This window comes from Oryza sativa, chromosome 6 (genome assembly GCF_034140825.1).
Source record: "Oryza sativa Japonica Group chromosome 6, ASM3414082v1".
Classification (NCBI taxonomy): Eukaryota; Viridiplantae; Streptophyta; class Magnoliopsida; order Poales; family Poaceae; genus Oryza; species Oryza sativa.
The window spans coordinates 21,291,938-21,316,555 of NC_089040.1; the positions used below are offsets into that span (position 1 = coordinate 21,291,938).

At 41.5% G+C, this 24,618-nt stretch overlaps 1 protein-coding gene across 2 annotated transcripts; it reads right to left on the reverse strand.

The window, feature by feature from the left end:
• Positions 1-19,906: 19,906 nt before the first annotated feature.
• On the reverse strand, positions 19,907-22,693 carry LOC4341235 (uncharacterized). 2 transcript variants are annotated; one of them, XM_015785967.3, is made up of 6 exons: positions 21,883-22,693; positions 21,672-21,748; positions 21,435-21,495; positions 21,047-21,296; positions 20,503-20,920; positions 19,907-20,414 (listed from the first exon to the last, which is right to left on the reverse strand). In XM_015785967.3, the coding sequence occupies exons 1-6, from the start codon at positions 22,331-22,333 to the stop codon at positions 20,040-20,042; spliced, it is 1,632 nt and encodes a 543-aa protein (XP_015641453.1). In that variant the 5' UTR covers positions 22,334-22,693; the 3' UTR covers positions 19,907-20,039. The 2 variants fall into 2 exon arrangements, with proteins under 2 accessions (XP_015641453.1, XP_015641454.1); XM_015785968.3 differs by having other exon boundaries at positions 20,503-20,917; positions 21,883-22,507.
• Between the last annotated feature and the right edge of the window lie 1,925 nt (positions 22,694-24,618).

Below are 24,618 nucleotides of genomic sequence, written 5' to 3' on the forward strand. Positions count from 1 at the left end.
AACGAGAAGCTACATCAGAGGAAATAATCAAGGAGTCTTGGGACGACACAGGCCAAAAATTACATCCAGGTGATATTAACGTTACTCTGTCTAAGGTCATGGGGACCCTTCGGACATGGAGTAAGGTGAAGTTTAAGAATGTTGGAAAGGAACTTGAAAAAACAAGGAAGCAACTTGCAGGGTTGATAGAGAGGAATGCAGACAGGAAGGAAATTAGACAAGCTACTGATCGTATGAATGAATTGTTATATAGAGAAGAGATGCTGTGGTTGCAAAGATCCTGAATTAATTGGTTAAAGGAAGGAGACCGTAATACAAATTTCTTCAATAGTAGAATGGTCTGGAGGGCTAAGAAGAATAGAATCACAAAAATCCGAGTTAATGATGGTACTGTTTACAGTACGACAAAAGAAATGGAGCAACTTGCTACAGAATATTTAAAAACATCTATACTGCAGACCCGTCTTTGGACCATTCCAGGGTTTCACGGTTATTTCAACAGAAGGTTACTTCTGAAATGAATGTAGCGTTGTGTAAAGATTTTACTGAGGATGAAATATCAGATGTGCTATTTCAGATTGGCCCTTTGAAGGCTCCTGGACCGGATGGGTTCCCTATAAGATTCTATCGGAGAAACTGGGCACATATCAAGGCTGATGTGGTGAATGCTGTGAAGGAGTTGTTTCAATCGGGACATATGCCGGAGGGGATCAATGAGACTTCTATTGTTCTAATACCAACGGTAAATCAACCAGTCGACTTGAAAGATTTCAGGCCAATTAGTTTGTGTAATGTTATCTACAAAATTGTTTCAAAATGCTTGGTGAACAGACTTAGGCCGATTCTGGATGAGTTGATTTCAGTGAATCAAAGCGCCTTTGTGCCGGGACGGATGATCACGAACAATGCACTTCTTGCCTTCGAATGCTTTCACCGCATCCAGAAGAATAGACAACCTAATAAGGCAACATGCGCTTACAAGCTGGATCTATCGAAAGCTTATGATCGTGTAGATTGGAAGTTCTTGGAGCAGGCAATGTACAAGTTGTGTTTTGCTCACCGGTGGGTAAGTTGGATTATGACGTGTATATCCACGGTGAGGTTTGCAGTCAAATTTCATGGAACCCTTCTGAACACATTTGCTCCAACTCGAGGGTTGCGGCAAGGAGATCCGTTGTCACCCTTTCTCTTCCTTTTCTTTTCATGGTTGATAGGTTGTCTTTACTGATGGATGAAAAAATTTATCAAGGAGCGATCACTCCGGTGAAGGTCTGCCGGAGTGCGCCAGGCATTTCACATCTGCTTTTTGCAGACGACACAATTCTGTTTTTCCAAGCAGAGAATGGACAAGCAAAGATTATAAAGGAGGTGCTAGCTAACTATGCTACAGGAACTGGATAACTCATTAATCCGGCTAAGTGCTCTATTATGTTTGGTGATTCTTGCCCTTTAGATTGCCAAGAGGCTATCATAACAACCCTGCAAATTGGGAGAAGGGGTTTTGAGGATAAATATTTGGGGTTTCTTACACCTGAAGGAAGAATGCACAAAGGGAAATTTTAAAGTTTGCAAGAGAAAATCTGGAAGAGGATTATGTTGTGGGGAGAGAACTTCTTGTCCAGCGGTAGGAAGGAAATCATGCTTAAAAATGCCATTCAAGCAATTCCAGTGTATGTGATGAGTCTCTTCAAGCTGCCTGCTTCTGTTTGTGATGATCTTAACAAAATTTCACGTAATTGTTCGTGGGGAGTCGATAAAGGGAAAAGGAGAACCCATTAGAAATTTTGGAATCATGTCACGAGACCCAAACAATCTGGTGGTTTAGGCTTAAAGGATTTTAGATTGTTCAATTAGGCTCTATTAGCTAGACAGGCTTGGCGACTGATAGACTGTCTAGACAGCTTATGTGTGAGAGTGTTAAAAGCAAAGTATCTCCTTAATAGATACAAGCTTCGGTGGTAATGTTTCGCCAGGGTGGAGATCAATAATTCATGGTTTGGAGTTGCTTAAGAAAGGAATTGTCTGGCGAGTCGGTGATGGGCGTTCAATCCGTATCTAGCGAGATTCGTGGTTACCGCAGAATCACACACGAAGTCATATAATAGTGAAAAGGAACTACAGAGAGAGATGGATGTTCGGATTTGATTTCCGAAACAGGGACCTAGGATGAGCAACTAGTGAATCATACCATTCTACCAGTTGATGCTGAATTGATCCTGAAAATCTGGTTGTCATCTCGTACTGAAAAGGATTTTTTGGCCTGGCATCCAGATAAATGAGGCATCTTCTCGGTGAGAAGTGCTTATAGCCTAGCTCTGTTGTTGGCAAGCGAGGAGTGTAGCTCTAGCTCTTCGGAAGTGAGTGTTAACAAAGTGTGGAACCAAATCTGGAGCTGCAATGTTCCTCAAAAGGTCAAAATATTTTATGAAGAGCAGCCACTAATTGTTTCTAAAGAGACGGTAAGCAACACTGCATAAAGCTAAATGGTATGCAATTTATGCTCAATTCCCTCATATGGTTTTATTGTTTCTCTACGATGGTGGAAAGATTGATGGCCAAGCTCAACTCCCTCATTTATTGTTTCTTTATGATGGTGGAAAGATTGATGGCCAGTGAAGGGCCAGGCTAGGAGTGGTAAGTTTTTGTGAGATACATGACCATTTAATGTTGTTCAATGTTTGTTATCTTTAAACTCTGATGTGAATGAAGACATACTCAAGAGCATTACCTTATCTCTCTCTATAGTTTTTTATTATGATTTTTTTATAAATAATTATAGCAATTAACATTGTTTTTTCGTTATTTATATCATCTTTTCTATACTAAGTCATTTTAATATTTTTCTAATTTAAATTTCTGTAACATTAACCGATTTCAAAGAAAAATACATTCATATCCACAATAACAAACAAAATGTTATACTCATATGATAAATTTGAAGTCATGTAACATAACATAAGACATATGCTCTCGTATGTACTAAAACCACATCTCATTTGAGAGCAATGTTTATAGTGCATTATGTTCATTAGATTCATAACAAATGTCTATTTTATGACTTTATGTAGCATTGAATATTATCAACCTGAGGCCAACAATGGAAGAAAATTTGGAGGACAAAGATGCATCAATTTGCCAGCCTGTGCTAGGTTCATCTGCATCTGATGGGTGTATTTCCATCTCAGGTAATGCTGGAAATTAGGATTACTTCTCTATTACTACCTGGAAATTAGGATTACTTCTCTATCCAAAACATTGAAGTCGTCTGACTCCGGAACTTATTTAATTTTTCATACCCTTTTTTTGCGCCTTGCATGCTTTCTATAAGCTGATGATATTTCTATGTACTGCTTTTTATTTAAACAGTTCAGAAAAAAAGTGGGCGAAATATTTATTTAGTTTATACCATGCTAAATGGTTCTTCAAACAGTTCACAGCAAAAATGCTCAGCACACTCTACCATGTGCATATACCATGATTTGTTTTTTTTCCGTGTACATGTTCCACCAATTCCGTAAATTGGGCAACCTATGCTACTTAGATAGATCTTAATAAATCCCTTGGTTTGAATGCCTACTTTTTTTTTTGTTTCTCACGTGCCATGCATGGATGCGAAATGTGCAGATGGTTTTGCTGCCGGCTGATAAACCATTGCAGCATTAGGAGAGGCTATCTACTATCAAATCTGCATAACATATATAGTACATGCTAAACTGCTCATGGGCCAACGATGACTCATATATATATTTGACGGAAGTTTACATGAAGATTTGAAAATTTTCTTTCCCATTCATTTTTCAAAGCTTAGGCACTCATGAGGTGCGGCTTTAGCTTTGGACTGCGCAATATGGAGCCCAGTCTATTTGGAGAATGAGCTTGGGCCACCTTATTTGAGAACTTTTAGGGTATAATATATTACCAGTATATACTGGCAGTATATAAAAGGGCATATTAGAAATTTGATAGAAAATAAAACAACAAATTTTTGGTTCAAATTGAATCTAATTGAGAGTACCCGGTCCTGGATCTTATTGTGCACTAGGGGAGGAGCATCCTGAGCGCTATTTGATGACAAAGCACGTGACGATAGCACAATTTGATGATAGAATAACGAAGAAAAGACAAAATTACCCTTTCAAACTTTATACTGCAATCTAATTAAATAAAAAATTAAATCAATCTACACCGTTAGATCATATATACTTGCAGTATATACTATGAGTATATTGTACCCTAAAAATCCTCCCTTATTTAGGCCAGCTCTTTTGTCTACCTGAGGCAAATTAAATGTGTTTTGGCTAATTTTTGGTTCCGGATGGTATTTGCATCTCGTCAGTGATTGTGATGATACTGACCAAAATGTATTCGCCAAGAGATTAATTGTAGTGCAATGTTTTACGTTATACGAGTTGTTCAATCAAAATGAGTCCTATGAACACTACTGATATACTTCCTCCATTCCAAAATGTTTTAAAAAAAGAAATAGAGGGAGTATTAGGCTCTCGAAAGGCTCTCATTTTGTTGAATCGTTGTTCGTCGTAGATAGTACTCCTATATAACAACTTATGTGGTACTGTTCTGAATAAAAATGTGCTTCTGGTGATGTTTCATTTGGACTTTGGACTTTTCTCAATCTTAAGGTTGGACTTTAGGAAGTTGAGGCCCAAGACATATTTTCAGTCTTCAGTTTGGACTATCTAGAGCTGGCCAGCAGCGGTCAGAGAAATTCCTGTTCATGCCTGCCAACCAGTTATCGTTATTTTTCTGAACACGATCAGTCAGCTCCATAATTAAGCACATCGTCCTCGTCGTTTTGCATAATTTTTTTTCAAAAAGATTAGTACTTGGTCAATTATGTCATCTTATATTCTATATAGTAGCGGCAGGCATAATGCTTCATCTGATCTGACAAAGGCAGCCATGCTGACAAAGGCCATCTGATCTAGAGATCGCAGCGGCCATGGACCCATCACCCATGGTTACAGTTCGCCTCCTTTTGCGATCATTGATTCTTCTGTTCTCAGGAAGGAATTCTTTATTTTCCTATAAGACTTTATTTGTTTAATCTCTTGTCTAAAGATATTTGAGTGAGATTTGTTGAGAATAATTTCACGCAGTGTGAAATTAATCCCTCAACATTTTAATCCCTCTTATAAGAAATAACCGAACAAGACATAAGTAAAAGACATAAGTAAGTTAAGGAATAATGGTTGATTCCATTTAGAGCCTATTCGTTTTGGACGAATTTCAACAAAAGGAAATAGAAAAAGTGGAGGAATAGAAATGCATTCACGCTTCAATCCATACGAATTTTTCCATAAGGTTTGTGGATGAAAAATTTCCTTTGTTTTCTCTTGACAACTTGTACGAAATGAAAATTTTCCTGTGGTTTTCTTATATCTACATTCCTATGAACCGAATGATATTCATAGGAATTAATTCTTAGGGATCCAAATCCTTTGTAATTCCTCCAAAATGAATAGGGCCTAAAGTAGCATATGATCAAAACACCCCCCACCTATACAAGCTCTGTTTACGAAGGATATGAAGCTACGTCTACTCTGTTCGTGAAAGGATGCCTTAGCTTTGCCCCTCATTCGTGAAAATAATTTTCATCTTTTCGAAGGCCAACAAAAACAGGGGCAATGCAAGTTTCTAGTAGCCTCAATTGATGTCCGCAACGGTGCTAGACTGCTAGCCATGTGGAGCGGTGGACCTAGAAACTGCGTTTTGCATTTCATAGGAACATGCGGATAAATTTAGGAATGATAGAGCTGAGACCTTGAGTAATGACTTGGTTTTCACAGGATTATTTATCAAAACTTTGTCTAGAAAATCTAAAACATCAAAGTTCCACTACGATGCTCTTTACTGCTAGTAGAAAGCAATTTGAACCATTAATCCTATTCCATCGAAGGGTTCACATCTATTTATATTACCACCTTAGTTTACGGTAGTAGAAGTATGAAGGGTATTATTATAAAAAAAGTGCAAAAAGCTATAATCGTCATTTAGCAGTGACTAAACATTGTTTTTCTTTCTTTTTTTGATTTTTTAGGTGGAATATGAGTGATGCCAATACAATGGATAACCACATATATTGATCTAGCCATGAAAAAAAATATGAATAACCAAATTACCCCTAATCACTGTCTTAGTAAATTACTGATTTACCCTGGATAACCACGTATATTGATCTAGCCATGAAAAAAATATGAATAACCAAATTACCCCTAATCACTGTCTTAGTAAATTACTGATTTACCCTTAATAGTGAGCAATTCAGATCATTTTTACTGGTAGTGGTAGTATAATACTAGCAATAGAGAGAACCAGAAGCATCGCTCAACATCATCTATTTAAGAACAAAATCAACATTGTAAAACATTATAAAAAAAAGAATGGAAGTAGCAGTTTATTTATGAACACTGTTATAACTACTAGTCTAAATGAATATCTACACTGTTTGGGGTAGCTGAAAAATTGTTAGAAAAATTGTAGCTATAATAAACTCCCTCAAACATGGCTAGAATATGTCGGTACCCACTTAGACAATTCCAGACCCAATTAATGATTTGGCATTCTAATTCCATCTCTTTTCCGGTGTCATTTCCCACCATATCGTTGATAATAATCTACGAGAAGCGCTTGGGCTTAACCAGTAAATTTTGAGTTTCGAAACGTGACCACCTGTAATCCTCTCCTTCATTCTTCTTCCCTCTTCTCTGTCTTTATTTTTCACCCATCCCCGTGTGCAGCCGCGCAGCACAAAGAGCCCACAATGCCTATTGGGCGGGTGCCAGCAAGGGGTGGAACTCAGCGAAGCGCTGAGGACTTGATGAGGACATCCTCTACTATTACCCGTTAGCAAAAACACAAAAGTCGGACGGCAACCGTGTGAGCCTCTGAATAATCCCACCTTACTTAGCTTGGGAGGAGGAAGCCACCTTAAAAGGGAGAGCGACCCTTCCTCTATTGGACTAGTCTTTTAGGGAGATTGGGCCTTTCCCCGAGTGGGTGTGTCTAAGAACTGTTGGGGTCCGGGCAACCTTAATTTGTTAGGCCTCGGCCAACCCCACCTGGGCCGGATTGTTATCATTTGGTATCAGAGCGCAGTTGTAGGTAATTTATCTTCCCATAACCAGAAAATTGCCACACAAAAAATATTTATTCTTTACCTAGACAATTTGAGCCGTTGCATTGTTCTATTAGATTTTGCTTTATTGAATTCTAGATTGCATCGTCATGTTGAGTGCTGGTTTAGTTTTAGATTTAATTTTTAGTTTTGAGTATTGCATCTGTTCATCACTTAGGTCTAGTGTTCATCACTCGTGTCGAGTGCTGGTTTAGTTTTAGATTTAATTTTTAGTTTTGAGTATTGCATCTGTTCATCACTTATGTCTAGGGTTCATCATTCGTGTCGAGTGCTGGTTTAGTTTTAGATTTATTTTTTAGTTTTGAGTATTGCTTCTGTTCATCACTTAGGTGTAGGGTTCATCACTCAAGTCGGTGTGAGTTGTGCGTCAGTTTTGGGTCCAGTTTTTCATCTCGTCGATTGTTGTCGGGACCTTGAAAAATTAAATCGTCTTGTCGTTGGGTTTCCGTTTTTGTGGTTTGGAGAAGTTTACATCGAGTGGTTTTGGACTTGTTCAGTTGTTAGGGTTTCCTGTTGACTTAGCCTTAACATGATTGCCATTGGCCGAGAAGAGTATTAAGCGATTGATTTTGGAGATGATAGATCGGTTTAGCTGTTGTAGTGGGACTATCGTTTGGTCAAATCGATCTGTACTTATCCCCTATAAAAAAAAGGAACGAGATCAACAGCCAAAGCCGACTCGAAGTCCTGGGGCATGTTGGATCTCCACGCCACTTTTGCTTTGATGAAGAGAAGATTCTGTTGTCTGCAAGAGAGAGAATTTGCATAAGGTTAAAACCGATACATCAGTTTGCAGTTAATAGAATTGACAAAGGAAATATTCTTACTTGAGGGACAGCTTCAGGGAAAAGGTTTGTCAAGTACATGGAAGCCGATTGATGGAATAAATGTTTCTTCCACTCTATCCACGATCGGTCAAAAGCTGCACTTCTCAACATCCTAAATTTGATATTGTTGATGCTGCAAAGGTGGTCCTGGTAGATTTAGCAGCTGATCCATCATAAGCAATGATGTGATCTCTCCTCTACTTTGGATCTTGTCGGCAAAGAATAGGCTGATCGGCAGCTGACCTATGCCGAATTGTCTTGCAGCACATGTTGGATGATAAAATTCATAGGTCATCTTGATGTTCTTGCCCTGATGAATGCCGACAGGAATGATGCAAGGTCTGATAGCTGCTGAAAATACCTCCCTGGATTTGTCATATTTTTCGGAGTTGACCTCATCAAACCAAAAATCTTCTGGTAGCTCAAAAACACTATGTCCTTCATATGCAAACCAGATTCTTGCATTCTTGGGGAACCCATCATAGAAGTTGTTGAACCACTCTCCAAAGGGCTCAGCCGATAGTTTGGATGCAATATTAACCGATGCTGCTTCTCCGAAGGACCTACATCGGCGTGTGGTGCTGGTTTCTCCATCATCATCAGTGATCGGCTCGAATCTTGGAAATTCTGCATTGGCTAATGGCGGCCGATCGATAACCTTCCTAGTGTGCAAGTTTAGCCAAATTTGCAATAACCACCATGGACCCCCTGTGCCGATTTACTTTCCAGAAGCTATCTTGGTTACGACAGTGTTCAAGGTTTGGTACAGATATCCTAGCAAATACTTTCCAAGAGGAAATTGTTTCTTATCTATCAGGTTTCGGCTACCCGTTGCCAGTTTGTAGTTGGACCACAGTTTGGACTACAGAATAGGAATTTTTTGAGCCACATCATAAGGAAAGCTGCATGTTCCCTTGAAGAAACTGGCCCAGTTCCCATGTTCTTCGCGTCATAACCTAACCAACCACCTATGGTCCTAGTCTTGAACTCATGATTAAGTTGGGCATCCAAGCAAGACAGGTTAGCCGATGAGGTGACATCTAGACTAGTGATCATGATGATATCTAAGAAGATTGGGGTCATCGGTCCTTGAGAGAAAAGGAAAGTATTCATGGCTGTAGACCAGAAGTAAGTGGCGGCTGATATCATAGGTTCATCCTTCGCCATATTTGTTGCAGTTAGGGCTTAGGCCTGGGATATGCTGATTTCTTCCCAGTGAGTTGATTTGCTAGCCGATACCCTCTTGTACCAAGCAGGCCAACTGTTTTCAGCCGATAGCCAAGACTTGAAGGTGTTTTTCCAACAACTGAGATCTGGGTTGGCAAATCGGAAGGGAATGTGGTTGGTCTCACCATTAATGAACTCTGTGGGATCTAAGTCACCGATTGGTCCGAGGAAAAACTGAAACTTATCGGTTATGCTAGGGATTGCAACTTGGTGGGTGAGATGCTATAAAGGAGGAAAATCAGGGATTGAGTGAGAGAAGAACCAAATCTGCGAGGTAAAGAAGGGATTTAGCCTATGGATACTTACCTCAACGTATTCGGCGGCCGATGAGCTCGGTGGACTAGCGGAAGTTGACATTGTCATTGGCGGAAGTTGGAGTCGCCGGAAATCATCTCTGGATCGCTGAAACTATCGAGGGTGTTGCCGAAGAGCTCGAGGAAGAAGATTGGGGAAAGTTTTGGCTAGAGCGGTTAAAACGGAAATGACGCTGTGAAACGAGAAGAGCGGTGGTTACTATTTAAAAGGGAGCACGGTAACGGTCAAAACGGAATCGGTTTTGGAAACCCTAGATCGGCTCGGAAAAGGAAATTGAGCAAATCCGCCACTTTACAAATATAGCGGACTTGGGGGCATGTGTTAACGACCAAATTTGGTAATGTATGAATCAGGTTTGATATTGGAATCAACGCAGATTTGACAAAGAGATGGATTCGAAGAACAGAGTATGCATCGGCTGCGATGACGTCGGCTGGAGTTTGCATCGGCTGAGATGGATTGGACAGAGGACAGCCGATAGAGGTGATGCAGCCGATTCCGATTGCGGTGGCTTGAGAGTTGTTTCTAGAATCGATCAAAGTGCTTCACGAGGATTGCCACGATAGATATAAAGCTCTCAGATAGGCAATTATATCTATTAATTAGGATATTTTGTATGGTTTCGTCAGAGATATGTTTGGGCAAAAGTCTGCCGCAAAGACTTATGGTATTTTAGAGTTTGTTAGAGATAAGAGTCGTGTCCTGCAAGGAAATATTTTGTAATCTCGGGTATAAATAGAACCCGAACACATGTAATCAAGTATCACACGATCAATACACTTTCGGCGCATCACCACCCTTTTTACTTTCGTTTTATTTCGATGATTTCTTGCTTTCGAGTTGAGCTGCATCGATTCGATCTTCAACTAGAGGTAAACTTGTCATGGCGGCTTGCGTTCTCAGGATTAGTGCTTCCATCTTTATGACACTCTAATCTTGTTATGTAATTCGTCGAGTTATCATATATTTATAATCTTTGTTAGTTTCGCTATATAACTCGCCATCAGCTGGTTTTTACTGTTAGAAAGTAGCCGATAGAGTTAGATCTCGTTATTGATTTAGATTATATCGTATATCTACCATCTTTCAGAGGTTTTCATCATGTTGTTTAGATCTTACGGTTATCTTTATGCTTAATGTTGCATCGGTTGAGTTCGATCTAGTAAGTTCTATTTATAATTGTGATATCTAGCTTGTTTTATGAATGTCAATAGAGATAGCATCGGAGTTTCAGCCGATCTTACCTGATTTAGCTATTTATATCCTATGTCTTTACTTATCATGCTAAATCTGCCCTTTATATTAAGATCCCGTTGCATTAAAGTTATATTAGGTTTATTATTTGATATATTTTATTTGTCTCGATATCTTGATATAGAGTGGTATCGGAGTATTAACCGATACACGCTAGATCTATTTGATCGGCTATGCTATAAACATCCATATAATCTTTGTTTTAATATATATTTCGACTTAAGTGGTTTATAATGTCTCGGCATGGCGACCGATCTATCCCAATCACTTAGTTTAAATATATATCGAAGTAAAGGACTATATGATGTTGATATCTACAGCCGATCGAATAGATTTAGTTTTATCTTATTTATTAATCACTGCCGATCGATTCAAACCTGACATCGGCTCAAGGATAAATGATATGTCATCGGCAACTAGTCGATCGGCTATCGTTTTTGGATTTAACTGTGTTTTCTTATCTTTTATCTTGTTGATTGCAGGATCAAATCAACTGGCACGCTGACGAACCTAAAGGCGGGATTTTGGACCTGCACAGAAGTTAAGCAGATCTTCCAGGTCAGTGTGTGTTTTTCGCATCAACAGTTATCAACCGTACTCTAAACCCGGTTGATCTCGCCGAGAAGGCTAATCCCTACATGCGAATCAAAAAACACAAGCAAGAACAAGATAGATTGCAACACAATTGCATATGAATGATTAAGCACTCGAATTTGGGGTTCCACAAACCGATCTAGCGGTGAAATTGTTCTTGACAGAATAATCTAAGCAAAACCCGACTCTAAACGATGACAGCTACTGAATAAATGCAATTAAGGACATCCTAGGGTTGCCCTAGGGCGCACACCGCCTTGGGCTAAGCCCACGACACAATTACAAGGCCCAAAACCCAAATCAGATTCGGACTGGATAAGATACGTGGCTTGTTTTGCAGATTCCTGACAGCTCGGTAGGAATTTTGACATGGGACCAAAACCATCTGAAAGTAGACTCTATAAGCTTTCCAACAAGTACTCAAGGGCCCTGAAATTTCTTCTATATCAGCGGCTAGGTCCGTTTGAAGTTGATGCTGTCAAGAGGCCCGAATCCGAATACAAAACGTGTAGAACTTTATCTCTTGTCTTCTATGGACCAAAAGTGACATGGTGAGATGAAATAAGACTTAGAGAAGGTCTTGGTTTGGTCCCCAATCAACTTCTTCAATCATTCATGCATTCCTTACGCTCGGTCTCTTTTCTTTCGCCCAAGCAAGTAACTGTACAAACAAAAACACAGGAAACTTATTGTGTAGCAACGTTTGTTCAAATATATAATAAGTAAATCTAATGTAGAACATATGTACCTTTGATTGATTAATACATAAGGTAGTCATGGTTATATCCGAGCTAGTTATATCCTCATCAGGACTGATCATGGGAGTGTGCTGGTGAGAGGCGGAGCTTGGTTAGGGTTCTAGACGGCAAGAGCGAGGCTTGAAAGACAATTCCGGTGAGAGCGGAGCTCGGGGAGGCTTCTCGGACAAGTACCAGGTGAGAGGTAGAGCTCCAGGAGGCTTCAAAGGGTGTCGGATCTCAACGGAAATCAGTGAGTTCGCTCTCAATGGGATCTCACAAAATCGCCACGGAGCTCTGTGTCTACAGCCTCATCCTCCACTGCCTCCACCAAGTTACGCCATTGTCATGAGCCCCGAGATCCGCTGCCTCCACTGTTTCACTCCTTGTTGAGCTTGTGGAGGCCACGAGTGAGCTCAAGACAGCACTGGATGAGCTCAAGTTGGTGAGGCTCTCCTCATCGAGCTTTCCGCTGCAATGATGGGCTACTTCGACATCCAGGAGCTCGTGGAGATATAGGGCGACGGCGGCAGCGCTCTGAGGAGGCGAAGGAGGTCTGTGGGGGCGGCGGCGGCGTGATGCGGTTAGTTTCTGGCTTAAATGTGTACATGGTTTGACATAATAGGGTCAAACAAGCAAACAAGCAAGATATAACAGGGTCAAATAAGTAAGGGCAAAATGGACTATTTACCCCAAAATTAACACCGTTAACTCACCCAAACGGAATAGGGTCAGACCGGAGCTTTGTTTTTGAAAAGGAAGGTCAACTAAGCAAACTTCAAAAAGTATAGTCAAATTGGTAGTTACAGTTCAAAATGGGGTCAAATAAGCAATTGCCCCCTATAAAAAAACAACTACGTAAGTGTGACATGAGACGGTGCAAGCCTCAGACTAAGAATTCTAGATTAATTGATGAATTAGACCATTGAATGAACCAACTTATGTTATATGCAATATATAGAGTGGCTACATGTATTGATAATTTCGGATTATCCGGAAAACGACCTATCGGATAATCCGACAGAAATATTGAATAATCCGTATCCGCCGGATTTTAGAGACACCATATCTGTATCCACATCCGCATCATACTATTCGCCAGATTTCTAAAAGCTCATTCCATATCCTTGTTTTGGACGGATTCGGAGCGGATCAGATCGGATATTATACGATCCGTTTTCACCCCTATTAAGGGTCTCATTAAATTTATCTCACATCTTAGAGGGAACGCCGTCCTATAGATTTCCTGTAAAATTTGTAATCTGTACGTCCACAAGCACATAACACATTCTCACATGTGGACATCACCTCGTCCATCAGTTCAGAAAAAAAAAACCCTTCGATCAGCCGCGCGACCCCGTGGACATACGACCCACGCATACGTACTGCTACTCATTAATTTTTCTTTTAGCCTTGATGCTGAAAACGCCAAGCGATCGAGACGTACACCAGCACAAGAGCCCACACAAACTCCCAAGTCAAGCGTGGGGGCACGCTGCCGGCAAACCGGTCGACGCCCGCGCGCTCCCGCCGCGAGCAGGCCCAGTGCGCGCGGGCGATCGAGCTAGCGCCGCGCTCTCATCTGCAAACTCTCTAGCTCGTTCCCGCGGATGTGTCCCGTAATATTTAGGCCATTCACAGTACATCATGAGCCATGATTAAACTTGTGATGCCACATAGGATGAAGCTCCTATAAGGTATTGCTCGGTTTAGAGGGGGTTGAATGGGATCGGAGGGGTTTGAGGAGGAACAATTCCACACCACAATAGGTGTCGAAAAAATCCCCTCCAATTCCTCTCTCTTGGGAATTAAACATGGCCTAAAGCAACTTGCTTCACAGTGCAACTATTTTTAATGGGTCCCACCCCCACTCGCTTTTCACCTCCCTCTCTCTCTTCCACTCTGTCTCCCCACCGGTGGAGGAACACACGAGGCGTCTGCCCATCTTCCGCCACCGCCACGACCCACCTTTGCGCCGTTGGCCACGTCAACGCCGGCGCCCCTCTCACTCTCCCCCTTCCGTCGGCGCCCCTCTCCCTCCCCCCTCCCCCTTCCACCGGCGCCCCTCTTCCCCCCCTTCTGCCGGCACCCCTCTCTGCCCCTAAGAGTTATCACAACCGGCGTGGAGCGGGACAGCGCAAAGCTCACCAGTGTGGAGTAGGATGGCGTGGAACTCGTCGGCATGGATCTGGTGGTAGATGACCTCGAGCTCCTCTCTGTAAAATCAATGTGTGTTTGATTCTTATTCTATGATGAACAATTGGCATATGAAATTATTGGTTTTGATATTTGGAGATTATTGGCGAAGTAGTTTTGGAGATGATTGGATTTGTAGGTGATGGACAGGTACTGCTGAATGTTTGGTCCGGTCAAACCGGCTGGGTAAGGCCGGTCAGACCAGTGGTATGCGGCCAGCCCGCGGTCTGACCGGCCGACTCTGTCGGTTTCGGTTACGGGTTGTTTCATTGGATATCCATGGATAATTTGTGTTTATGACTTCTAGATGGATACTATGCGTATGTAAGACTGCTGTTTGTTAACAATGAGTCAAGTTAGAGATAGCTTTGTCTCGGAGTATGGTTTCTTGTTTGATTCACGTGTAGGTATGTTGACGACCAAATTCAACAAGGTAATCTTGACGCCTCGGGAGAGTGTTGCCGGTGATGGATCGGAAGTCAACTTGGAGATAAGGTGACGTCCGGACGGTTAGATATCATGTGGGACACTTAGGCTAAAGATGAATGCACGTGGTTGGTGAAGATTCCGTATGGCATACGATGGAGATATTATGTGCATATGAGACGCGGAGTCAAATTTGGAAGGAGTCCAAATTTGGTAATTGGAGTTTGTAAAGTTGGTTTCTTGTACGGGAAGGTTTCCTAGAGGGATTATAACTTCTTGTATGAGTTTTGTTTGTGGCTTTAGGCTGTCTACCTCATGTATAAATAGAGAGAGAGGGTGTGGCCTCCCGATATCGTTTTAGAAAGCATTGAGTTGAGAGAAAAGTTAGAGTTTCGAGTTTAGTTGAGATTTTCATGAGGAGTGCTATTGTTGCACTTTGTAAACACAGAGAGAAGTAATAAAGTTGTCATCTATTTTGAGAGTTCTTTGATTTGTATTTGCTCGGGTTCGACAGTCCAACTGACGAGTCACCGACGGTCAGACCGACGGGTTCGCACCGGTCAGACCGGCGGCGGTGATAAGAGGAAGAGGCAATTTCGGCAAGGTTAGAATGGGCAATCTATACTGGTCAGACCGGCGGCATAGGCACAGCCAGACCAGCAGATCTATTTCGGTTAGACCGATTGACATCGATTCAAGGGTATATTTTAATTCCACTAAAAGTTTTGGTTTTTAAGTACTACAACCATTCACCACCCTGGTTGGCTTAGTTCTTGTTGTTCAATCCTACACTCTCCGGCAGCGTGGATCTGGCGCGCAGTCGCTCACCCCACCGCTGTCGTGGCTCTCCCTCCCCACTGTCAGCGCCGCTCTCTCCCCCACCAACGGCGCCTCTCTCATCCTCTCTCCCCAACAAATCTGGCGATGGCGGGTGGGAGAATGATGGAATAGGAGCCGTCGGCTGGCGCTGGCACCGCCGGATGGGACGGTGGGAGCTCGGACTCGACGCGGATGCAGTTTCTCCAGTGAGCTTCCCCTCTCCACACTCTCTCTCCGGCTTTCTCACCATCGATGTGGATGCGATTCCTTTTTTATGAGAAAAGTTGTTTTCTTACTGACGAGGCTCTCGCAGCCCAAGAAGGATGCACGAACATTTCTCCTCCACACATGCATTTTATCAACATGGACAGGGATTGCCACACACTACATATACGCACAGTGAATAGCCTTAGAATTATTGATCCATCGATCATCTCTGGCATGGTGCCAGACCACCGGCCGGCCTGCGCGCATGTCGTAGCAGATCGAGCAGCTCGCGCGCACCGCGCCGTCCGATCCGCTGCATGCGCGCGACCCTCGTAAGCTGACAAGAAACCGAAATTAATTCGGAAGCAGCAGCCCATGTCACTGCATCGCGATGCATGCATATTGTACTCCTATGTGCGAGCGAGGGTGTCCCAGCTCGCTGGATCGATCAGCAACAACAATGACAGCAAGGGGAAAGGGTCAAGGTTTCTCAGCGGCTAGCGGTGACACGGACGTACGGCAACCTGCCGTTGCGAGCAGCGTCGTCGCTAGCAGCTAGCTGCATGCACACACATACAGTATGGCCCCTGCAATGCATTGGTCAGATCAGGGGTGTCACCTCTCGGCTGCTGCACCGGCCCTCCGGTGGTTAATGCTCCACAGTGTGTCCCCTCGTCGACATCTCGAGCTTGCATCGGATCACTCCAAATTCTCTAGTACCAGTACTACTACTAGCAATGCATGCAAGTCTCTGCTACTAGCTGGCTGCTACTGTACCGACTGCTACTCTCGCCTGACCTACACACACAAGCTGCTGAAAAGTCCAGCCCGGCCTGTGTGTGTTCGATTTTAATCTGGATATTGCATGCATGGTTGAAAACTTTCATGTACATTCTTCAAACAGGAGGCTACTCCTGATTGCTCACAGTCGCCACAGTAGCCTCTCACAGCCGTAACAGTGGCCTCCATTTTTTGTGTTATTCTGGAGGAGGGATCGCAGGTGACAGGTCAGTGGATGGGGGAACAGTGCTTACTACTGTTACCAATCCTCAAATCAAGGGGAAATAGGGTAGGCGAGTAGCAGCATGCCATTGCAAAGAAGGTCGTCGAAATTGACGCCTGCGCGTGCTGACCAGTGCCCTAGCCTATAATATATAGCAGCTTGATTGATCTCTTCAGTTTATGCAGTTTCTATTTCCTTTTCTACTGTTTTCGAAGGGGATTGGAATTGGTTTGGTAGTATTTTGCAACGTGTGTGGTTTTCCTGAACTGATCATCGGTCAATGACAGAATGAAGAGCTTCAGCTAGCTACTACTCCCTTTATGGGGATAATTCAAAAAAAAAAGGAATATATATCAAAAGAGAGGGGTTGGGGGTCGGGTTGAATGCATGAACACTTGACTTATATTCATGCAAGTATGACCAGACCAAGTAAAGCTAAGACAAATAACATGTGTAGAAAGTAAGGCCACAGCTATGCGGTTACGATGTGCCATGCAATAGGTTTCTGAACTTGAGAAATAATTTATAAGGTCCCCACACTTCTCCATTTCGTCAAAGAATGATATTTTCGCCATTAATTAATAGAAAAAACACACAATAAAGAATGATATCTTTATTTTCGCTGCCTCTGCAGCTTTTGTAACTTCTTCTTCCATGTCTTGCAGACCTTCCTTTTGTACAGTTTTCTCCCTTTTCTTTTGGAAAATTTTATTCAGTTTGGGGTTATATGAACAATATGTTATAAAGTTCAGTGGGCTATATGTCCTGTTCCAAAGTTTAGGATTCTAGATAGACTTTCAATCAAAGTTTACGGGTACCTTTTCCTATATAATATACTCCCTCCGTTTTAGATTGTAAGACTTTCTAGTATTGCTCATATTCATTTAGAAGTTAATGAATCTATACACATATAAATGTCTAGATTCATTAACATTTATATGAATATAAGCAATGCTAGAAAGTTTTACATTGTGAAATGGAGGAAGTAGTATAGAAAGTATCAAGATTCAAAACAACACGTTCAACTTAGAAAGTAATGCAGTTTTGAAAAGTAATGGAGTTATTCACTGATTGAATATAATGAGGGCATAGAGAAGGCCCTGAAGTTGAATATAATGGTGCCATCCATGTCCTTAATCACCATAAAAATCACGCTGTTGCACAATTTTTTTGATCTTGTCTATAGTAATTGTGTTGACTAACTTGGCTACATATAATAGGGAATACTAATCTATCTCTAATCATTTGACAAAGACCTTTAGTATAGTTTTCTCTAAGCTAATCTATAGTGTGTTTACCAGCTGAACACTAGCTAGCTACTCGGGCAGGAAAGAAGTGCATGCTTAGCGCCTGATTGGGAAAATCTTATCATGCATGCATCTTTTGTTCAAAACCTATAAACTTACAGGACAAACCAATGATAGTATAGCTATAGCTATCTCTAGCTAGCTAACTATTTCATTCATGATATCTCTTCAGTAATACAATATTGATACCAAATATGATTTTAAAGTACCCTGTATTAATTGTTATGAAGGATAAATGGTTTTTTTTTTGCACATAAAAGTAATATATTTGCTATGATTGATGCTAATGTACTGCCACAAACAAGTGCGAGCAAATGGTAATTAATAGTAAAAACTACATATAGGCCCATTCTTTTCTCCAACAAAAGTTGAATGAAAATTTGGATATTCATGGCACGCTTTTCAAAGTGCTAAATGGTGCAGTCCGTGCGAAAACTTTCTAAAATATTAGATAAATATATTTTTCAAGTTTATAATAATTAAAACTCAATTAATCATATGTTAATACCACCTCATTTTGCGTAAAATATTTAATCTTCATCTTCATCTGCATGAGTTTCAAACACCACCATATATTACCCCGTGTTGTGAAACATTTAGCCAAATAATGCAAGCTTACGTATAATGATATAAATGAATTTATTTTATTAGGTTAAGTTGTCATGGTTATATTCATTTTAATATATAATATCCACATATGCAAATTATCTACTACATATATATGACCGTTTGAAAAATTATTCATATATTGTTTAGAAGACAATGCAAATATACGAATTTTAATTGTTGTACATGCTCATTGTAGGCTTAGTTATATCTACGCCTGGAAAATAAAATCTGCAAACTAATAACGTGCATGACTATGGCTTTATTAAGTTACATTTATATATCAAGGTATTAAACTTACTGAAGTAATGTGACATTATATCTTCAAACACTGTATCCTAAATCAGATGTTTCTGTAAATTTGGGCAATTTTAGTTAGAATCTGGCCACATGAAAATTTATCTATATATGATTCACATTGATGTCCAACGACCATGTGTTAATATGTTAGTAACTGAAAATGCAATTACTATTGCAGTTTAATTTTTAGTTAGTTCATACTACAAATTAATCCTATTTAATTAATTAAACTCTGACGATTGCCATTCATTTTTGTATAAGCATAACGCTTCCTTTGAAACAAAGGAATTGAACTACTAATTAATTCGTTTCAAACTAGTATAACGTTTCCAAAAGAGGACTAAATTGTGGGAGGAAACAATATACTAACTATAACTGCTATACGGACAACTGACGCTCGTTCTGTTAACTTTTTTATTTTTAAAAAAACTTCAATACTGTTATTGAGCAATATATTGGGTAGATTATAACTTTAGAAAAATAAATGATGAAATAATATGGACCTACATAATACATTATGTTGACACATAAAAAGAAAAGGTGCACATGTGAATTTGGGATGGCTTCCTATAGACATCAGTGCTCATGAAATAAGCTATGTAAAATGTACATTCTTCATGTTTATATTTGTTTTTTTTTCCTTTTCGTTTGCAGAAAGAAAAATAAACCTGTTTATATGAGAACTCAAGAAATTATGCAAATTAACTAAAATATTGATTATGACCAACATGCTCACAGTATAAAAAGTATCAGACAGATAATTTGCATGATTAACAGACTTACTACTAATGTGGATTTTAAATTTGCATTTCATATAATAAGATATACTTCCCAATGATACCAAGACAAAAAATGGGTCTGATCATGCATGTGACCATATGAATAGAAAGTTAGCTAGAACCAGTCCCACACCCAGCTAATGCATGTCACTCTGAACATAAGATATATATGTATTATATATGGTCTGGAAGCATGGTTAAACAAAATTAACAGTCTTATTAATAATTAATCTCATGGTGCAGTGTGCATGTCTTGGAAGGCCTTGGGACAAGTACTTGAAAGATCTCACTCCAATGCCTTGATCGACATGGTCAGATCCAAAGTACTCAGCCCCAGAGCGGCCTTCTTGCTACTGCTGCTACCTGTCATCTCTTCCTCTAACCTCCCGGCGGCTTCTGCGCCGCCGCCGCCGCCATTGTCGCCACCACCCCGGAGCGACAGGGAAAGCGTGAGTGGCAGCTGCTGCTTGTCACTGTCCACCTCCTGCTCACTCAAGAACTTCCTCTTCTCGCCGGCTGATCTGTGATCTCCCGCGTTCGGGCTCAAACTCAGCTGCAAGTCCGGCGTCCTGCCGTTGATCTCCTCCGCCGCCACCGCCGCCGCCGTCATCTTCACCGGCGTCTCGAGGCGCATCGCCTCGGTCGCTTTCGTCTTTGCCCTCTGCAGCGTACACAACGCCATTGTTGTGAGTTGGTGTGACGAACTGAACGTGTCAGTGTGACAGTGGTCATCACGTGCGTAAGCGTACCTCGAGCAGGGAACCTAGGGCAGCTTCGCTTGCGACCACCGGATCCGACGACGCCGTCGTGTTCCCGCTGCCGGCGGCGCCGCCTCGCCACCGAAGATGGTGGTGGTCGCCCATGGTAGCCGCCGCCGCCGCTGACATTGTCCTCGTGAGCGGCCGGGAGGAGCTGCTCCCGATCCAATCAAAGTTGCCGGCCTTCCCGGCGCCGTCTAGCCGGTGGTCGGCGGCGGCGGCCGTGGTCGCCGAGGTCACCCGGGTGGAGGCGATGGCGTCCCTCACGTCGAACAGATGCGACGTCGGCTTTCCTTCCTTCCGGAAGATCATCTCGTGGATGAGCCCTTTCGCCGGGCCGTGGCCGTTGACGGCGCCGGCGGCCCTCGCCGCCGCGTGCTGCTGGTTGAACGCCCACTCCTGGTTCCTACTACGCGTGCAAACGAGACACCGATTAGGGTTTCGACATGATCTCGCAGCATCACCACCACCATCGCTACTACTACTAGCTGATCGATCGATCGGGCTTGTCCTTTATTTCGCTTTGGTTAATTACCTGAAGCTATTGCAGTTCTTGAAGTCGAATTTTTGCATGGGAGCTTGCTGCCGGCGTTGGAAGAGACCGTAGAGCCGGCTGGACTCCGGCAAGCCGGGATTCCTCGAAGCGAAGAACCCGCCGCCGTTCTCGTGCAGCATCCTGGAGGAGAACGGCGAGACGCCAGCGGCGGCGGCTCGCTGGAAGAACATGTCGTGGTGGTGGAAACGATGGTCCCCTCTCCTCATGTGGAACTCCATGGGCGAAAACACTGAAAAAAAAAATTCAAGCAGCTAACAAAGCTTAAGAAAATGGATTCCATGGCTTACTCTCTGTATGCATGCTAGTCCTGTGGAGGAGAGCAATGAATTAAAAATTTAAGGGAGATAATTGAGATTGAGACAAGAACCTGATGAGATGGCTCCTCTCTCGTGGCCAGACTCGTGGTCTAGCTTTTTGCTTCTGTACATCTGAAAAAAGTGGACAAGAATGAAGAAGGAAAAAGTTTAGGCACAGGAAATCTTCTGTGTGAAGATGAAAAGAAACAAAACCAGCATGTACACAGCTTCTGCTAACTGCTAAGTAAGTAGTCATGACTCATGAGAAGTAGGCTGGTTTTTTTCATCCTAATCTGCTTTAGTTTTACCTGCAAATGGCTTTTGACATGAGCAATGCTGAGCCCCCTCACATTCATCATCTGAAGCACAAGCTTTGGTGTTGCTCCTGCCAACAATTATTTTGACACACGAAATTTTAGATGTCGACGAATCAAACTAATATTCAAATTAGAAATTTTAATTTAGGATGAAATTAACACAGCACAAGAAGAAAAGGCTAGCCTACGAGGTTGTACTCACTTTCTTGGCCGCCCAACCTCTCGACGGCGTGGACGAACGCCATGTGGAGGTCGGGCGTCCACCGGAGCCGGGGGAGCTTAGACCGGTTGTACTGCCGCACCGTCGGCACCCTGTCGCCGCCGCCGTCGGCCTTGCTGCTGCTGCTGTTCATGTCATGGTCCTTGTCGCTCCCGGAATTGTGGTTGGTGCTGCTGTTGTTGCTGGAGCTCCTCCCTCCTCCGGCAACTTCGCTTGTGCTACCGCCATCGTCATCGTCGTCGTCGTCGTCGTCCTCATCATCGTCTTCTTCATCTCCGTCTTCGCCAACTCCCCCTTCCTCGCTGCCCTCGCCGAAGCCCTCGTTGAGGTCCAGCACCATGGCTGGTGGCACAGAGTTTTCAGGAGATCTGATCTTGTTGTCATGATCATGCTCAAAAATCTCTACCACCTCATTCTCCTTCACCTCCCCCATAGTAACAACCCTTCTAATTAAGCTAGAAATCTTCTCTCTTCTCTTCCCCTTCTAGCTCTCTCTATATTTCTCTACCACCACCATGATAGGATTGGAATGATGTGGGGTAGAGGAGTTAGGAACCAGGGAGGAAGAAGAGGAGGAGAGTGTGATGGGAGAATAAGGGAGGGGAAGAAGCATAAGCAAGAGCTAATGATGTGGGGGATAAAATAAGGGGAGGAGCTTAGGAGCAGAAATGGACAAGTATTCCACTACATTGACTAGTTTTCAAGACTGATATATACTCCCATTTCTCCCCTTTTTCTATAGTGTCAAGGAATTGGAAAGCTATGCAATTGCTGTGCTGTGAGAGGGTGGTGTGGGGTACATATGCTAAGGAGGGTGTGTATATAATTGGATGTAGTGGCCCTGGAAGGGGCTGATTGTCAATTAGCAACTGGAGGTGGGAAAGGAAGCAAAATGGGGTTGACACTTGCTTAGGATGATAACAACTGTTTGTGTCCAGGATTTTATCATATTAATTTGTGTTCCTAATCCATGTACGGTGTAAGATTTGAAAACCGTGCATACCTAAAGGGGGTGAAATGAGGGATAATTAATCCTTGAGGTGTGTAATGAATTGAATTTCCCCATATATATAACTATACTAATTTGTGCTGTTAAACCAAAATTTTCTGTTCAAAAAGGTTCAAACCAAAATTTATGCGTGCATTACTTTTTTTCCAAATATTATAGTACTACCGCTTCCATTCATAAAACAAATATCATATCGATCGGACCCTACATTTACCAACCTTCTCTTCATTAACTTAACCAACTAGTTCAAACTTTGGTTCTGCCATTTGTCATGCATATGCAAGATATTAAGGGCATGTTCTATGGTATAGACGAGTATGATATCCTAGATAATACAAAATTATTTAGAGACCGTGTCTCTACAATAGTTGAGACAACAAATGCTCTAATTAATCATTAACTTAAAAATATTATTTTATTGTCATTATTTCCTTTTTTTTTTCTCATGCAACCATTTTCCAGAGGCTTTGTTGTTACACCATCATTACCCATAGCAATTATGTTTTATCTCTTCACTTTCTCTCTCTTCCATGTCAGCCAATATACCTAATTAGCAATATTAAGAGACACATATTAATAACCATCGTACATGCTAGGGTTTATCATGTTCTCTCTCTGTTTTTTTTTACTGAAAGTTGGTTATAATTCTTTTAAATGTTTCTCATTGCGAAAAGTCGGTTTTTAAGAATATTCATTTTCTACTAATGCATTTATTTATTTTTTGGCTAGTTAGATATTTTTGGAGCACTAAATATGTGCATGAATAGTATGTTTCTACAAGTCAATAACTGCATTGGTGGTAGTATGGACTATATATTATTTCTTTTTAGGAGATCAATAGTAGTATGAAATTATATAATTAAGAAGAGTTGGTGGAACTGATCGTAATAATCAAGTGTATTCTGCTTGTGTTGAAGTTATATAGCTTACTGGCTCTCGCTGACTTGGACTCGGCAGTAGAAATGGAATAAACAAAAACAAAAAAAGCACATTTTTCAAACTAGAGTTAGCTACCTAGATTCAGCTGCTATTAATTATAAAACAATTAATTAAAGTAAAATATTTTTTATAAAAGTACGCAGAGTAAGATATATACCGTGAGCATGCAAACCTTATAAAGAACATACATGTACTTTTATAAAAAAATATTTTACTTTAATTAATTGTTTTTTAATTAAATAGCAGCTGAATCTAGTAGCTAACTCCTAGTTTGAAAAATGTACTTTTTTTTACCTGTTGACGCAAAATATATCGCAACACACAATGGTCTAAGAGATTGCGGGTCCTAAAATCTTGATGAGATTCGAACATGCCAGTTAGTTTGATCATGCGACTAACAAGATGAAAACAGGTCGATGATCAAGAATCCGACCATCAACTTAGAGAGCCGAACATCAACTTAGTGAGGTTAGCCAATGTTGATAGGGTTTTGATTAATCAGCTATAGATCTAAGGTGGATTCAAACAATTAGATAAACAATTATATAAAGATATGATAGAAAGAATATGACCAATGAACCAATCGACCGATATTAATATAGTGATAGATGTAGATCCGATGGTTGAAGCATACATCGGCAAAAAAATCTGACGCTTGCAGATTTTGAATGTATATCAGCTAACTAAACAATACATATGATAGCTGAAGCTCACAATTATGATAACTAGTTAGCTAGAACTCCGATGAACGTTGTATAAAAATCTATTGG

Excerpts from the sequence above, each read along its gene's own strand:
- LOC4341235 (XM_015785967.3), bottom strand. The coding sequence starts at position 22,333 with ATGGGGGAGGTGAAGGAGAATGAGGTGGTAGAGATTTTTGAGCATGAT. Across the intron at positions 21,496-21,671 it reads ATGTCAAAAGCCATTTGCAG|ATGTACAGAAGCAAAAAGCT; the intron begins GTAAAACTAAAG and ends CACTTTTTTCAG. Across the intron at positions 21,297-21,434 it reads GAGAGGAGCCATCTCATCAG|TGTTTTCGCCCATGGAGTTC; the intron begins GTTCTTGTCTCA and ends TTTTTTTTTCAG.